At 40.5% G+C, this 18,584-nt stretch overlaps 1 protein-coding gene across 1 annotated transcript in view; it reads right to left on the bottom strand.

Annotated features, from left to right (window-relative positions):
* EGFLAM (EGF like, fibronectin type III and laminin G domains) overlaps positions 1 to 18,584 on the bottom strand; it is a 183,458-nt gene that overhangs the window by 50,251 nt on the left and 114,623 nt on the right. The window contains exons 8-11 of the mRNA XM_041750439.1: positions 3,866 to 3,981; positions 2,966 to 3,284; positions 2,205 to 2,305; positions 996 to 1,096 (exon numbers count right to left, since the gene is read on the bottom strand). Coding sequence (XP_041606373.1) covers positions 996 to 1,096; positions 2,205 to 2,305; positions 2,966 to 3,284; positions 3,866 to 3,981 — 637 coding nt within the window. The remainder of the gene's footprint in view (positions 1 to 995; positions 1,097 to 2,204; positions 2,306 to 2,965; positions 3,285 to 3,865; positions 3,982 to 18,584) is intronic.

The following is an 18,584-nucleotide window of genomic DNA, read 5'->3' as shown; positions in this document are numbered from 1 at the left end:
AGAACCACTGCCCAAGACCCTGGCCCAGCATCAAAGGCCCATGAATCAAGGCATTTAGCAAAGGATGGCAGACCACTGTCTGCCCCAAGTGGGATGTCCAACAGTCTTCTCCAGCTTAACCTAAAGTAATTTTTGTGCTGGAATCATCCGAAGACGATCAGGTTAATGCTTACTGAGTGCTTGCTATGGGCTGGGCACCACTCTAAGCACATTTATGTATTAATTCATTGCATCCTCACAAGGCTCCTGGGAGGAAATGCTGGCTCAGAGAGGTTACATCACTTGCAGGTCAGGCTGCAGAGGAATGGTGCCATCAGGACCTTAACCAGTGCACTAGGGACAAAGACAAGGTTGATCCTCATTGGTCATTCTCCAAGAGGGGCTATGGACACCTCCACAAGGATCTTTAAAACACTCACGCCTCCACAAAATTCTGTCCCCAAAAAACTGCACACAAACTAAAGGCAGCTTGTAAGGTATCTTGGGAGAGAAAAGACCAGGGCTGAGGAGGAGTGCCAGCCTGCCATGGCCCAGGGGGAAGACAAGGATGGGCTTTAAGCCTCTGGGAACCCTCAGGAGGTTGTCGGCTCCTTTTTGCTCTCCATGGCTGTCAGTCCTATTTGCCATAAGAGACAAGAAGATCACAGCCTCCTTCCCATCACATCTACTCAAGCCCCAGGAGCAAAGGGACTGGATGGCTTTGGCTCACTGGTACATTCACAGAACCTACAATAGTGCCTGATATACTGCAGGTGCTCAAGAAACATTTCCTGTTGATTAAACGGATGGTTAATTACAAGATTCCAAAACTCAAGTTTCAAGGGCAACTCGCAATCCTGATATAACACTATTTAATAAACAGCTCCATGGTCACCTTAAATACACCGTTCCTTTATCTACAAGAATCCATCCCATTTATGTCTTACTCACACTGTAAAAATGTAAACACAATGTAGGATGGTATTAAAATTCCATAAGGTTTTGGTGGGAGTTACCTGAATTGGAGTGAGCGTCGGATAATGGCCAGAGACATGAAGTCGCCCCTCCCGTATTCATTCTCTCCACAGTAGAGCAATAAGCCATCCTCTGCCTCTGCCTATTGTATAAACAAAAGCCACATGGACAGTGAGCATCACCTGGAAACACTCATGACTATGCAACACGAGCATTCTCTCTGTGGTCCTATTTACAAAGGGGCAAGCACATGGATTCCAATTAATTCCCAGGTACCAATTCTCATTTCCTTTCCCCTAAACAAATGGCAGTGATAAACACAGTGTGAGGAATGGCAGGCAGGTTAGAGAAAGCTGGCTCTGCCTTTGGCCTGCTCTTCCCTTGGCTTCATGGGTCTACCAGCAGAGCCTCAGGAAAATCATGTGCACAGAGACCACAGTCACAGAGAGGCTGTTTGTGTGTCCATCAAATTCTATTTTCACCAAAGAGCATTCTTTTTTTTTTTTTTTTTAACTCTTTTTATTCCCCTCCCTCTGGAGAAGCATGCAAATTTGCTCCTTTCCTTCAGTTAGGACAATAAAATACCCAACCCTGCTGATAGACTGACTAGTCTGGTCTTCACCCATATGTTGGCTGCCCTAGACTGGGACAGATCAGCTTTTGGACACTCAACACTGTGACCATGACCTCAAGGGGACTCGCTTCCAGATCTTCAAACCTCGTGGTATTGTCTGAGATGCCCAAAGTAAAGCTGAAGTCACTGACTGAATTCTGATCTGCAGTTGACTCAGATCAGAGAGCATCCACTGGGCCCTCACTACGTGCCAGCGTGGTTTATAGCAGTCTATTTGTTCAGTTACAGTCATAGCAAGGAGGACAGCCATTTGAGTTCCCTTTAAGAGGGATTTTGGAATGGGGAAGGCATTTTGCCTCTGAGATTCTGGTCCGTGAGGAATCACAATGGTGAGGTGCAGGGCTGGGCCTACATGCTCTCACTGGCCAGCCAGCCATTTCCATCATTCAGTAGTGAACAGAACCCACCCTCCACTCACTGGCACCCTCGAATGTGTGAATGCGCCCACTGTTCTTATTATCCTGTGAGCCAGTTTAAGGACAGACTCTGTGTCATACTTACCTTTGCTAAATTTACCTCCGTGCTTCCTGCGCTCCCAGCCCACCCCGTTTGATATGGCACAAAGCTGTGCTAAGGTGTCCTTCAGCTAGGCATTCAAACAACTAATCCTTCTTACCCTAAATTCAAGAGTAATTTGAAATGCCTGATAGGAGTTCTTCAGAGGTTCAAAGATTACATAGGAGTGGCCAAAGAACTGAGGATACTGTATAGCAATATCTGAAAAAAGAAAAAGACAACATGAAAGAACACTATTTCCTTACTTCTTCAAATGCAAAAAGCAATATATGCCATTGCCTGGATGTCCTTAAGTGAAAACTCTGAATATCTGTTAAACCTGGCTTATTACCTTCTCTCTCTTTTTTTTTTTTTTTTTTTTTTACATCTACGATTGTCATTCTTGGGAACTTTGAGCTTCTGAAATTCTTAGGGAGAAACTAGAGATTGTTAACTTGCTACTCTAAAAAGAAATCAATGTTTTCAAGACCACTGACACCTAGCTTCCAGCTGTACATTTGTATAATGTGAGTTGGTTCAATTATTATCTTTCTTAACCTTCATGTACATGTTTTCAGCTGCACTTTTACAGGAGAGATGTGATCCAAGTAAAGTCCACCTCTCCAAGGTGCCACTAGGGTGACTTATTAATTTCTCCAAAAGTACTACATGTGTGGCACACATAGAAACTGGGTTGCTATTCAACTAGAAGCAATGGAAGTGGTCTTACATTTTTCCTGGATAGCTAATTCAATTATGAATACATGGAAAAGTTGCTTATCTTGGAAAAGGGCTAGAAGGAACAATGTGTGGAGCACAAAACTGCCCTTTGGCTCCCACTGGGGCCAACCCCTCATCATGTTCCCCTCATCGAAGGCCTACCTTCTGAGCAGGTTGCACCACCTTTGCCCAGGTTGCAATGGCACCGTGAGCCCCCCCAGGTGTAGTCATTGGCACAAAAGCTATCAGCAGAGCAGAGAGTTTCATCACAAGACATGTCAAAGAGCCTTGGCGTTATAGCCACATCATTCTTTCCTTTCCTCTCCAATGGAGTGGGCTGGGGAACCACTGTAGCTGTTGGGAGAGATGCTAGCGTAGGGCCGACAAGCCTAGAAGCAGTCTTTGGGTTTGACTTGGGTGCCATCTTGGATTCCACAAAAAATTTCCTATTTCCTCTTTGAGTAGCATAAAGTGGTTCCACCTACAGCCATAGAAGAGAAATGGTTCAGAATTAACACAGAGGACAGTGTTCAGACAGCCTTATTTATGGTTGATTGATGTCTAATACTTAAAAATATGGTCGCTTTTGTTATTTCTCAAAACCCTAGGATGGATGTAAATGGAGCGGATAGTACTGATCCCAGTTTGTGGATAAGAACCTTAAGCTCAAGGATTTTAAGTGCTTTGCCCTGTGCTATTTAGGAAATCAGTGGTAAAGCTGATATTGCATGATCTTTACTATTATAATATCACAAAGATGTGTTACTTTGTCAAGGAATTGTTCATTTCCTTCTAATACTTGACTTCATACATTTTACTAAATATGTTTCTGCCAGATTGTGAAGTCAGCAGGCAGGGGCTGGCTATAGAACATTAGCATGGTTGGTACCTAGTTACTACTAATTTATGAGCACCTGGAGCCTAATAGAGAAAATTTGTGTTAAGAGCTAATGGGCCAATTTAAATAAGTTTAAGTAAAATGTTCATGGTCCATTGGTTAAACTGCCTTGTTCAGCATGAAAACAAAAACACCCAGGTTTTACAAGCAGAGATTGTTGTTACCTCCTCAAAGGAAATATCCGAATCTAAGTCATCTTCAAATCCCTCATCATCCACACCAACGCCCATGTTGGGGATATAACAAGGTCCATAGCGGCCACTTCCTCCTTCCTCAGGGCCTTCACAGAGAAAAGAGCACACACAGTCACCATATGCCTGCCTTGCCCTTTCTATCCTAACTGAGCCATATACAGAGTTCTGTCAAACAGATCGGGATGTACTGGAAACACAAAGAATTCAACACAAGAGAGGAAGTCTCAATGACCAAAAAATTTAAAAATGTTTCATCTCATAAGTACCAAGGAAATGCCAATCAATGCCAGAAAGAGCTGCCATTTTATACTGACAAAACTGTCAAAAATGTAAAATGTGGGCAATAAAAGAATATGACCAAGGATGGGATCCGTGGCGACTCTTTATACACTGGTGTTAGATGTGTACAATCACTTTGCAAGAATACTTGGAAATAAGTAGATAATGTTCACACCTTTTGACCCAGCAATGTCACCCCAACTTACAAAATCTGGAGAAATTCTCCCACATGTGAACCAGTACATGTGCAAAACACATTCATAGCCTCAGAATTTACAATGGTAAAAAACATTTCAAATTGGCTATTATAACAAGCAACACCCTAAATATCTGTCAACAGAGAATAGATAAGTGAATTACACTATATCTATGGAATGGAATGCTATATTGCAGGGGAAATAAATGAATGAGCATTTAATGCATTAACATGGCTTAATCTCACATTATTCCATGTAAAAAATGCAAGTGGCAAGAGAACGTATCCAGTTTGATACCATTTATATAAAATTCAACAGCAAGCAAAATTTAACATATTATCTAGAGAGAAATATGTATAGTTACATGTGTATAACTATATAGAACTAAATATGTATATATGTAAATATACATATAGTTCTAAATATGTATATGTAGGATAAATATGTTAATTAATACAAATATATATTACTATATATTATATAGTAATATAAATATATATACAATATATATATATATTTTTTAACTCATAAGAAAACTAAGACCATGACAAAATATCTGGGGGAAGTTAGAAGACAGATATGAATGAGCTGTGGGACCCAGAGCTCTTTGAGGGGCTATCACAGTCTATTTCTTAAGACAGGTGCTGGATACCTGTGAGTGTTCATGTGATTTTTATATGAACCCTTCATGTATGAAATATTTCATTACAAATTCTTTGAAGCAAGAAAGAGACACTGCACTACAGTAAACACTCCTACACCCAGAACAATGGGCCCCTACATGGTTATCTTGGGTGCCACCATTTCCATCTACGTTAGCAGGACAATGGGATCTTTGAGAACTGGAAGGTGGGCTGAGGAAAACTCTTAGGAGATAATACATGATGTTGTCCATTAGGAGATGGGCACAAAAAACACTCACCAGGGTATGTGAGGCTTTCAAAGTGCTGCTCTATAACCCCCCATTTCCTCCCAGTTGGTTTGGGCATAGGTACCAACTGCATTCTCTAAACAGGACACACCGGGCACCAGCCCTTGTAGCAGAAACAACTCTGGCAATAGAAATGGACTTTTGTAGGTTGCCAATGCCCATCACACACTCAGTGTTTGGATGACTGGTTGGAGGAGAAGTGAGGAGAAGGCAGGAGGGGGAGAAAGATAAGAAAAAAATAAACTGAATTTAAAGATGTTCTGCTTTCAGAATAAGCTAAGCCAAATAAGCACCTTTCTCACAAAAGCAAACTCACTCTCCTTTAAGCAAAAATAAAAAAAAAAAAAGTGAGCAGATTGAAAACAGAGTTGAAAGACATGACAGAAAGAGGGCGTGGGAAGCCTTCTCGGTGGGCGCACAGTTGACCAGAAATCTCCTCTGGACCAGGAAGAGAGAAACTGGTGAGCAGGTAATCTGGAGCCACCAGGGAAGGAGCTGTTCTCACCACCCTCATTTCAACTCTTCACAGTTTTATTTAAGATAGCCCACCTGTCAGCTGAAAATTCAAGCCTGTTGATTCCAGTTTTATACCTGGATGCAAGTTCTCTTAAGCCACCTGCATCCAGCCAGCACAGCTGGGTGCCAGATGTCTTCCCACAAAAAGCCAGGAAGCCCTTGAACGCAGCTTTCCTCTCTCTTGTCTCTCCATATCTGTATCTTTCTACCTCTCTCCTCAACTCTCCCTCTTTCTCTGGGTCCATTTCTCACTCGCTGTTTCTAGGTCTGGCTCTCTCGTATATTCACAATCGTCAGATTAAGGAGGAAAGACTCCATTTCGCAATAAAAGAACTTTACAGCACATACATGAAAAGAGCTGGGTTTTATCTCCAGGTCTTCCCACCTCCAAGGTGTTCTCTCAGCCCTGGGCCCACTCTCGCCATTCTTGTATTGACTCGTCAAAGTCAAGATTCTCTTCATTTCATCTTATGATACCCTATTTGAAAAATAAAAACTTTCAAAGACTACCACTACCTACAAGATAAATCCTAGGCTCTTGGTCAAGAGTTCAAGGATCTCATTGGTAACTCCTCTTTCTCCTCCTCCTTTCCCCCATCACCATCATTTATGGAATCCTACTATCTCTTCACAATTAACAGATATGGCTGTGCATAACATAATACATTTCTAGACTTTACAATAATCCTGCAAAGTAAGTATGGTTAATTTCACTCTGCAGGTAAATAAATTGAAGCTCAGAAAGGTTAAATGATTTGACTAAGATCAAAGATTCTGTAACAGGCCAAGACTAACTCCAAGCCAGGGTCTGTCTGGTTGCTACTTTCCCAATTGCCTGTCAGAGAAGAAGCCACTGTGGAGGTGGAAAGAGCCTGGGATTTAGAAAATTAACACTTATTGACCATTTTTCCTGTGCCAGGAACTTTTCATACATTGTTTCTATTAGTCCTCAAAAATTCCTGTGTCATCGGTATTATTATCTCCATTCTACCATGTGGAGAAATAAACTCAGAAAGATTAAATAACTTGCTTAAAGGCATGCAGATGGCAAATGGCAGAGCTAGAACTTCTCTTTGGTCTCTCTTTTGACTACATCATACTACTTACAATCTGACTTCAAATTGTATTTTTAGCATTTTTTTTTCCCTGCTTCAAAAGTCCTAATGACCAAACTGGTCAACCAGTTGTCTTCTTATACATCTTGTATTTTCTGATCCCAAGACTGATTATCGCTTCTTTCCACATTGTCATCTTTTCTTCCTCTCCTTTATTCTACTCACACAGCTTACACATCCTTCCAATTGCATGCATCCTGTGGAGACAGAGCTGAATGTGTATCATCAAAAGGTCAAAATCAAGTGATATTTTAAAAAGAGATCAGACACTTCTAGAAAAAAGATGGTGACTCCACAAAAGATGGAACTGCCAAGACCTGTTGGATACTACTCCATATCCTAGTGGATACATGCCCCTGAATATGAGCTTAGAATAAACTGTCATAGCTTGATAAAATCAACAGATGTTAAAATATTATTTCCTCTGGACTCCTGGCCCTGGAATGCTCTCCTTGTGTTTCCCAACACAGTTGTGAGTCCCTTGAAGGCAGGAGCGATAATTCTAAATTTCTTGAGATCCCTTTCTATCATCCCTTTAAGTCCATCTAAGTAACACACATACTTTAAAGTTGAAGGAGACCTTAGACACCATCAAGCCCAAACTTCCCATTTCATACACGTGCAAACTGAGGTCACAGAAGACAAGTGACTTGAGATCAAGGTCTTGCATCTCATTAGAAGATCTAGGTCCAGAATTGGATCATATGACCCCTAGTTCAGTATCCATAACACCCTATCATGAACTTTTTGGTGCCAACTATCTAAGATACTTCAGCTGGAAGGACATAAAGACACTGTGGTTGGGTGTAGGCAGCCAGGTCTCCTCCTGCCCTTTAGTCCACCTAGGAAGTCTGTCTTGAAGAAAAGTCCTTAGAGAAAAGGACCACGGATGTGTTGTGGCAGCTATGAAATGGTTATCATGATGAAAATGGAAATGATGCCAGATTCTCTGTTCTTCCTAATGAGTAGAATAAGGCATATATTATTCACTGGATAAAGTCCTTTGGTATTTATAACAACTGCTCTGTTTTGACAGGAAATCATATATCTCTTTGAAGCCAGAGGCTACTGCTTGGTTTGGGAAAATGAATGGTGTGAGATAAGAATGAAGAAAGGAATACAGAATCACAAGGACTCAGAGTCAAATAAATTTTACTTCTATAGGGAAACTTGAGAGAGCAGCTGGCGCAACAAGTCCATTTTATAGACAGGTGAACTGAGACTCAGAGAAAAATTGAGGCTCAGAGAGTCGATGTGACTTGCCCAAAAACAGTTCATTGGTGGCATAGCTGATTCAGAATTCTGGGCTCCCAATGGTGCTTCCACTACTGGTTACAGCTACTTAAATTCCCTATCCCTTATAATAACCTGGGTAGTAGTTACTTGTCTTTTTTTTTTTTTTAAGATTTTATTTATTTATTCATGAGAGAGAGAGAGAGAGAGAGAGAGGCAGAGACACAGGCAGAGGGAGAAGCAGGCTCCATGCAGGGAGCCTGACATGGGACTCGATTCCGGATCTCCAGGATCAGGCCCTGGGCTGAAGGCGGTGCTCAACCTCTGAGCCACCCAGGCTGCCCATTACTTGTCATTTTTAATAGGAAGGGAAGGAGTACAGCATGCCTGGAAGAAACATGGAATAAAATTCTCCACCTCAGAGTTCAAAACCATGGCTTACATATAGTTTCTACCAATGCCATTTCTCAGTGAACACAGAATGCGCAGTCTGAGAGAGTGATAAGAATTCTCTCAGTAGCCTGGGGTATTATAATTAAAGTGCATGACTTATCTCTTTCTACTTGGCATGTTGTTAATTAGGAAAAGAACACATTAAAAAGAAGGCATTTACTTAGAACCAGAAAAGTCAAACCACTGAATGCAAAAGAAGTTCAAGGGTTATTCCACTACAAGAAAAAAGTAATACACAAAATACAAATGACTACTAACAAATTACAGGTGACTTATTTTGCAAAAACCTGTATGTTTATTTTTTAAAGATTCGTTTATTTGAGGGTGGGGAGAGAGCACAGGGAGAGAGAAAATCCTGAAGCAGACTCCCTGTTGAGCGCAGAGCCTGACTCAAGGCTCAATCCCAGGACCCTGAGATCATGACCTGAGCCAAAATCAAGAGTCAGCTGCTTAACCGACTGAGCCACCCAGGAGCCCCTGTATATTTATTTTTATAAAAGCATCACAAGCATTTTACAAATAGTGAGTTTCTCTGATGTATCAACATGGTGTAGTTGGAAATACCCCTGGTCACGGAATCCAAATAATTACAAGAGGCACACAGACGACTATGTGACCCTGGACAAGACACTTATCTCTCTGGGTCTCATGTTTTCTAATAAAACAAGGAATGGGATTAGATTTGATGACCTACAGGATCCTTTCCAGCACTAACATTCTGTGACCCTAAAGTTTACACTTTTGATTTAGACATATTGTTGGCATCTGTTACTTCAAGCAAGGTTTGAAAAAGATACAGCTGGGGAATTTTATTTATGTGGATAAAAAGGAAAAAAAAAGGAGTTAGTTCAGCAAGGAAGTTACATGCTTTGGGGACTGTGGCTTTGTGTTCAATATTATTAGCTTCCTAGAAGATAGGATATCATTTATCAGAATTCATCTTCACTCATAAGGACCAGGGTATGTGAGTCCCTTCTCTTAACAGCTCTTGGCAATGGATGAGAGAGGAAAAGATATTCTCCACTCCTGAAGTTGTAATCATGCAGAGAGTTTCCCAAAATAATGTTGAATTCTTGTCTAACCCCTCTGCCTCCCTACAGGGGTAGAGACAGTAACCTAGCTCCAGGTGGCAGTATTTGGTCCATGGTTCTGAAGCCAATCCATCAAAGGACCTGGGGGAGGGAGGAGGAGTTGGGGGCAAATTTGGTCCCTCCTACCTCCCTTCTCAACCTAGAAAAATGGAAAGCAGTGACCTGGGCAGGTGGGACTTCTCTGCAAATGCAAACTCTGCTTCAAGTGGGCTCTTCCCTAGGCAGAGGGGAGTTCTCAAACCCACTTTGTACCTTAGAGTAAGCTACCTTCTCCGCCCAGTCTTCTCTGCCCAGCCTTGTGCTAGAAAATTTCAGAAATAACGATAGCAATTTGATTCTTTATCTGCTGACTCTGTTGTCTTATTTCTCAGTTGGTTCAGAAAATGGAAAAAGAGGATAAGTGTTTTTAAGTGGGCATCCTCAGAACCTCAATTCACCAGAACAAGAATGGTTGAAAGGAAAGCATCCCCCATGAGGCAATGTGTCATTGAAACTGGGTCATCTCCTCCAGTGCAAATATTCAAGATTTGGTTGGCTGGACAGAAAAATGGCAGGTCAGACCTGTTGCCTTTGTCCCTTTAGAGACTCTGTGTTACTGCCAGTTCAAGCCCCATCTCATACCAATTTATTCCTTCTTATCCTGCTCCAGCCAGAAAAAACATTGGTTCTTCTTTCCATTTGGGAGGTACATCATGCTTTCTCTTGCCTCAGGGTCCTTGCACATGCACATTCCCTAGGCTTGGAAATCTTATCCCTCATTGCCCATCTTTTGCCTTTTTAATTCTTATATCTCTGCTCAAAATCACCCTCTTGGGGATGTTTTCTCATCCCAGATAAGGTCAGGTTCCCTTCCTATATATTCTTATGGTTCTCTCCTCTTTTATAGCATTTTTTTTTCTCTTTTTCCTTTTATAGCATTTTAAACTTGTAATTATATATTTATTTGTGGAATGATTTCATAACAGTGACTCTTTCAATAGATTGAAAATACCTTAAAGAAGGTAATATCGTCTCTATTGGTTTCTACTATAACACCAAAACCTTACTCACTCCCAGGAACATTGTAGAAATTTATAAAATGTATAAGAAATAAAAAGAGTAAACTTTTGAAATAATTTAGGCATAATAAAAATATATGAAATATTTAGGCATAATAAAAATAATTTAGGCATAAAAAAATATAGGCAGCATTCATCTGGATTCTTAAATAGCAAAACTTTAGGCACAAAAGGACCCATAGAAAGGGTTTAAAAGCTATCAACAATTCTTTCCAAGATCTTAAAGAAAGCATTCCAGAGACCTTGCCTGGAAAATAATCCATACCCTGTGCCCCTTCTGGGGTGAGTCTTCCAAGCAGCTCTTTGGCATTAAGTTGCTTTGGCTTGGGCTATCTGCTTTAAATGAAGTCAGTCCTGCCACCCTGGCCAAAAATGATGGAACCAGGATCTATGCCTGAGCCTAAGACAATCATATCCAGACCAAGCACCTCTGAGAGGCCTGTGTGAATATCTACCAAAAGACGGGCTTCACATCAGAAGGCAAGGCGGATATTTCAACCTTAATCCTTCCTCCCTTACCTCTTCTCTGTAGGTGCTACACGAGCTAAACGTTGGACTTCTGAACCTCTTTTGCATCTAGAGGTGGCCGTGAGGTAGTCTGGGTTGGTAAGATGTAAGTAGAAGGCTTTTGGAACTTTCCTTTCTACTATATTGTCTTTGGCAGTGAGGGTGGTTGTGATGGCTAGAAGTTCAGTGCATTCCTAACTGAAATGAATGGGAGTCAAATGACACAATTAGACCCTCTCCCCAAGAAGTGTATCTACCAACCGTGTGCATGCTGAAGGGTGGGGGCACAGAGCTCCCTTGTGATCCTGAAGGTTACTGGGAGAGACTCCTGGTTCTGCAGAAAATTAGCCTGCTTAACTTCAGCCTCGGCAGCACAGGGACTCAGAGCGTCTACAAGGATGCTGAATGCATTCCCTTTTTCCTTCCTTTCCCCCAAATTGTCTGCCTGAATGTTTTCCTCCAATCTGAATAGATCTAACTAATCCAGGGTGTGTTTCTATAGTGGTAGGAGTGGGGTGTTGGGAGAGAGCTGCTCTAAGTACCAGCCAGAGGCAGATGTGTTTGCTCTTTTCTGCTCCTGCTTCCTGAAACTCTCATCTGACTCTAGCTCAGGATGATACCCCAGGTGCCAAGTGATTTCTAGAGCCCTCACCTCAATGCTTCTCCTACTCCTTTATCTTCGGCATACACATGCATAGGACATGCCAACTGTGCATAACTCTGTGGGGTATTGCCTTTTGAAGAATATAAACCAGTCAACCAAGTACAAGCCACTATATCTTTCTCCCTCAGAGCCTCCCTTTCTTAAGATAATGGGGCTATGGAAAGTTAAGCAAATGGCCAGAAACCAAGGTGTTAGGCACCTACTTTTTTGTTACCTGCTGATGGAGGAGATACATAGCCAAAGCATAATGCAAGAGGTGGCTGTAAACACAGCAGGAAAACCCAAGGCCATATTTTCATCATGCTGTGCTAGAGATTTCAGACTTGGAATCTTTGTAACTTCAAAGAATAATGAATAACAATTCACTGACACCATTCTATGGTGATACCTCAGGACTTGAGGTGGAGTGGGCAGTGTATTATTTAGGTAGGCAATGAGGACATTTCTGAACAGCTGAAATGGTGACTGGCATTAAGATTTCAGTATTATGTTTACAACAGGCACTCAATGCTGATTTATTAGATAAGAGGATGACTGAATGACTGAATGTTCTCTTTAAGGGCCAAAGCTTAAGTATACTCTGCACATGGTAAACACAAGCTAAATGTTTTTTGAAGGACTCCAGTTCTAATCTGGTCAATGCCAATGTTCTAACTGTGCAGCCAGTTATTTTCACTGGGAGTTCAGCAGCAGAGAAAACTATTGTCCATTGTGTCAGGAGGATATGGCTTAAAAAGTGAGATCTCTCTCTCTCTCTCTCTCTTTCCGTGGGATAATTTGGCAATCTATATCAAGCATTTGAGTTATTCAATTTTGTAGTTGTATTAGAAATTTAAAAATTAGTCAGATGTATTATAAATGTTCATTACTTTTTAAAGTATTTTAAATATGATGGCATGTGATATGTTCATGGGATGACATTATGTTTGGAAAAATGGAGGTCATTGGCCCTCCCCACATAAGCACTGGGGGTAGAAGCAGGTTGGAGTCAGATGAACAGTGCATAGAGGTAAAAAAAAAAACTGGTTAACAATGAGTGTAGAAAACATAATAACTCTAGCTTGAAGGAAAGCAGAGAAACAGGATGGGAGGGGGAGGCATTTGGGGTCATGGGAGTCTTTTTTATGAATATAGCATACATGTTTGTGTGCTCATGAGAATGATCTAGAAAAGCGGGGATTGAAAGTTGGATCCTATAGCAGAGACTGGGTGGCAAACACAAAACTGACATATATAGCGTGATCTCCAGTGGGTCAGTACAAAACAGGGCTGAGTTCATACACTGCATTTGAGGCTCAGGAGGTAGAGCAAGATGAGAAAGAAGACAGGAAGCTTGCTGAGGGCTCACAGTCCAGTGGGGAGGGAGACACGCCCACACCCACACGGTGGGATGACTGATGCTCTGCACATGGGAGCACCACTGTGGCTGTGGACCGTCACCGTGGACTCTCTGTGGTCTTTTTTATTTTTTTAATATTTTATTTATTTCTTCATGAGAGACACACAGAGAGAGAAAGGCAGAGCCACAGGCAGAGGGAGAAGCAGGTTCCATGCAGGGAACCTGACATGGGACTAGATCCCAGGTCTCCATGATCATGTCCTGGGCTTAAGTGGGCGCTAAACCACTGAGCCATCCAAACCGGCCTCTGTGGTCTTTTTTAAAGTGGCTTCAGATTTGGGTATCAACTGTGATGTGTGATAACCAGATGGTTTAAACCATCTCTTTTAAGTATTGTGATAACCAGATGGTTTCAACCAAATACAATTATACTTTCTCATCCCCCCTCTCCAGTTTGAGACACGATGCTAGGATAAATCATTACCATCACAAAATTCTATATTTGATTAAAGGGTTTTTCAACAATTAGAATGAAACCAGGACTGGATCACAAAGTTGGAGAGAGTTTATCACTAACAGACCATCAGGGATTTACTGAAAAGTATGCTTCAGGAAGAAGAAGGAAAGAATAAGATGAAAAATGTATTGGACAGAGAAACTGATAAACATTTTGATAAACCTAAATGTGCATTACTGTAAAAAAAAATGTCTAACTTGTGGCTACTAAACAAGGTGGGACAAAAATACTAAGAAATAACGTGTAAGACAAGAAAGAACTGACTTAGAGGGCACCTGGGCTGCTCAGTGGTTGAACGTCTGCCTTTGGCTCAAGTCATGATCCTGGGGTCCTGGGATCGAGTCCTGCATTGAGCTCCCTGCATGGAGCCTGCTTCTCCCTCTACCTAGGTCTCTGCCTCTCTCTCTGTATCTCTCATGAAGAAATAAATAAAATCTTAAAAAAAAAAGAATTGACTTAAATTGAGGCTGCTAAGGTTTTATTGTTTGTGATGAGGGTAATAAATGTTGATTAACTTTAGACTATAAAATATTTTTCTTTTAAGATCTTATTTATTTGTTCTAGAGAGAGAGTGAGCATAGGGGGGCGGAGGCTGGAGGAGAAGGTCAGAGAGAGAGAGAGAGAGAGTATCAAGCAGACTCCCTGCTGAGTGGATGCTCAGTGCAGGGCTTGATTGCACCACCCTGAGTGTATGACCTGAGCTGAACCCAAAAGTCTGATGCTTAATCAACTGAGCTACCCAAGCACCCTGATAAAAGTTTGAAAGTTAACAACCTAAGGATGGTAAATAAAGAATGTATAATTCACTCCAAGAGAGGAGAAAGGGGGGCTAAGAAAATATTGTCAATTGTATAGAAAACAGGAAAGAAGCACCAAAGATTCCTCCCTGTCACCAAAACAAAACAAAACAAAACAAAAAAAAAAAGCAGAAGAAAAAGAAAAAAGAAGCAGAGTAAATAACACAAAATAAGATGGTAGAAATAAATAGAATATGTTAACAATTACAATAACTGTAAAAACAAACAACTTGCCATTTAAAGGACAGTGCTTGTCAGACTGGATTTTTATAAGTTAAGCTGTATATTGTTTCTAGAAAGTACCTACACCATAAGACACTGACAGATCAAAAGTAAAAAATAATGTAAGAGGTGTTTCTAGCAATAGCTAAAAGGAAGCTAGTGTATGTGTATTATCATTAGACAACATAAACTTTAAGAGAAAAGAGAAGCAGCATCGTTAATGTTAAAAATGGTTGCTAAATAATGATTAAAGGAGCTACCAGGAATATAAGATGATTCTAAGCTTATATGTACCTAATATTACAACCTCACATATATATCAAGAAGAAGATTGAGAGACGTATAGGTAGGGATATATAGCGGGAAATTTTAATGTGTCTCTCTCAGTAACTAATAGATCAAGCTGACAATATAGAAGTTGAACAACAATATTAAATAGGTTGATCAAGTGGACATATATAGAACCCTAGACACCAAAATAAGAGAACATACGTTCTTTTCAAAAGTACAAAGGAAAACTGCATGAAAAGGAAATTGTGACCACAAAAATAAAAAAAGAAAGAAAAAAAATTCCACAGATTAAACTAATGTAAAATAGCCTTTCAAGTATACGAGCCTGGAGAGTAAGTATAACAAAAGCTCACGAAAAGGTTTTGGAAAGATCCAAATAAATGGATGAGATATAACACAGCCATGAACTGGCTGTCCATATCACGAAGATGCCAATTCCTCCAGAATTAATTTATACATTCAAAACAGAATTCAATGTAATTCTGATTTGTAAACTCCCAATCGAGTTTTTTATAGAATTGAAAAACTGATTCTAAAATTTATATTGAAGAGTGACAGGACAAGAAAAGACAGGGTAATTTTGAAGAAGAACAAGGTCAAGTAGAATTACCTACCAAGTATCAAAATTCTACAAAGCGGCAGAAATTAAGACAGTATTGACCTAGGGAAATAGACCATAGTCTAAAGACTAAGGAAATAGACTATAGTGGAACTCAGAAACAGACTTACAAATGTGTGGAGATCTGATATGCAGAAAGATGCCATTACAAATCAATAGGAGAAAGGATTAATGATTCAACGATTGGTACTGGGGCAACTGATTATCTATATGAAAAAAAATATATATATATATATTAAGTTAGGCTCTTCCTTCTTTATGCCTAAAAGTAAATTTCAGGTAGATTGAGACCCTAAATGTGAAAAGCAAAATTTTCAAATTTTTAGGGTAAAACAAAATTTTGCTTAATGATCTTGGAAAGAGGAAGTAGTTAAAAAAAACACAGAAAGCATAAATCATAAGAGAAAAAACTGAGATATTTAACTACATTGAATGAAATAATTCTGTTCATTAATTGATACTGTAAGGGAAGTGAAAGATAAGTCACAGGCTAGTGGAAGATCTATGCAACACATATTACTAAGTGTATTTATCTGGTAGAACACTATACAGCAGTGAAGCTGCATGAACTAGAGCTTTATACTTCAACTGGCGTGAGAGTCAAAACATAATGTTGGGGAGAAAAACTCATCACCAAAGGGTACTTGCATTGCATTTATAAGAAGTGTAGAAACATTCAAGACAATACCATATCATTCGTAAATAAACATATACATGTTAGCATAATGACTTAACGTGTAGGGAAACCATAACACTAAATGCAAACACCTCCAAAGAAAAGGCAGGAGGATGGGGTGGGGAGGGTACAGGGTGCAGAGGACAGGGATGTTTTCTTTTTCTAACACTGAATAAAATATGGCAACTGTTAAGATTTGACAAAGTTGGGTCATGGATATAGAGATATTCCTGACATTTTTTACTATGTTTGAAATTGTTCATAATAAAAAATAAGCAATGTAACCAAGCCAGAATTTTATTAGGAGGATGAAAATCCACATCTAAGACAGCAAGGACCAAAAATTACATTGTAGTAACTTCGGTCAGTGACATGGGGGTGAACCTGAGAAATGTCCCCAGAAAGATGAGAAAATACTACATAAGGACGTGAATGTAGAGGACAAGATCCAAACCAAGGTCACGGATGCTTCTTTAGTCTTTACCAGAATGATGGAAACATTTCAAATGTCTTATGAATCAAAGACATAAAAATAAAACATCTGATCTGGAAAAAAAAATAGACTACAGTTCAAAAGAGCTAATATTGGGGCAACCTAGGTGGCTCAGAGGTTTAGTGCCACCTTGGGCCCAGGGTGTGATCCTGGAGACCCGGGATCAAGTCCCACATCGGGCTCCCTGCATGGAGCCTGCTTCTCCCTCCGCCTGTGTCTCTGCCTCTCTCTCTCTCTCTCTCTGTCTCTCATGAATAAATAAATAAATATTTTTTTTTTAAAAAAAGCTAATATCATTGCTAAAATGAAAAGACCCAGACCTAGATACAAGCCAGTAAGATTCCTAAAGCAGAAGGAAAAGTCATAGGAACCAGGACGGTGATTTCTGTGCAGACAAGTTGGGGAAGGAGACTTATCGATAGTGTATTAGTATAGGCAAGTTAGGAAGGCAAAGGATGTTAACTACCTTCAGAGAGTGTCTGAACTATTTTTGAAATACCCTTTATTTTCACTGAAAAGCAGGTTTACATCCTTTAGTGAGATACAAAGAATTCTCTAAGGCCTTGATTTTCTTCTTGTCTTTGCTAATAAGGAGTTTAGAGTTTGGCGACACCCAAGACTTAAGTGACTGTTTTGCCTCGTGTGATTATATTTGTATTTCTGGTTTGATTTCTGTTCATCTTACCACACTTATTTTTAATTATGGTGTGTGAATGTGTGTGCATATATTGCACAGTTCCTCAAATAATTTTTGTGCATTGGTGAAATACAAGTGATTTAAAACTACATTCAAATGTCTTGGGTGAACTCACATTCCAAAAGCTTGCAGGGCTCTAGCAGACAGTAGCCCTTAATGATGAGCTATAGAAAAGACCACTGGTGGTAATTAAGCTAGGGAGGGTGCGCTGTCATGATGAAAACAACTTCTACATTATGAATATCATCATAGGAGTAGAGCCAGTCTTAAATCAGAGGAGAGAGTCTGGCTTACGTCCTTACTCTGACCCACAATCCTGTCCAACAATTGATTGAAAACCCCGTGGGGAGTCTGGGACAGGAGCAAGCCGAACTCTCTCTGGGTCATGGATTAAGCTGTGCCTAAGAAACTTTTTTTTTTTTTTTTTCAAAATAAATGGAAACAAGAGTAATTTGTTCTCACTTTCAAATAGATATTGGCATATTGATTAAACCCACATAGAGAGTGAGGGGAGGCCAGGGGTTCAGCTGAGGGTTTGCAAGCACTGAAGCATCACAAAACCGACCTCCATCAGAGAGAAAATGATGAAATGGTAGTGCTGAGAATTCACTGTCTGGATAACAAATGGAATCCTGGCAATGCTTTCCATGGAAGGATTTCCTTTTTCCATGTTTGAAACCTACACCTTGAGAAATTACCATCTGGTTGGAATTTGCTGAGCAAGAAAAGACGAGGATGGAAGAGCACACAGGCTTCTGGCCACAGTGGGTACAGACAATATACCATCCATCTGCTGGGGTGGGGGGCTCCTGCTATGAAGCCAGGAGCAGTAAGGCCAGAAAGGCTGGCTGGGGCTAGGTTACGAAAGATCGTGAACGTCAGGTTAAGGAGTGTGGCATCTATCCTGTGAACAGGAAGAGCAGGAGTATAACATGCTAATAATGCGGGTGGTTTTATATTAGCCTAGAGCGGGGGTCCAGGGTGGCTTGCTGTG

This window comes from Vulpes lagopus, chromosome 3 (genome assembly GCF_018345385.1).
Source record: "Vulpes lagopus strain Blue_001 chromosome 3, ASM1834538v1, whole genome shotgun sequence".
Taxonomy (NCBI): domain Eukaryota; kingdom Metazoa; phylum Chordata; class Mammalia; order Carnivora; family Canidae; genus Vulpes; species Vulpes lagopus.
Note: the sequence above shows the minus strand (reverse complement) of the source record. Positions and strands in the feature narration are given on the sequence as shown.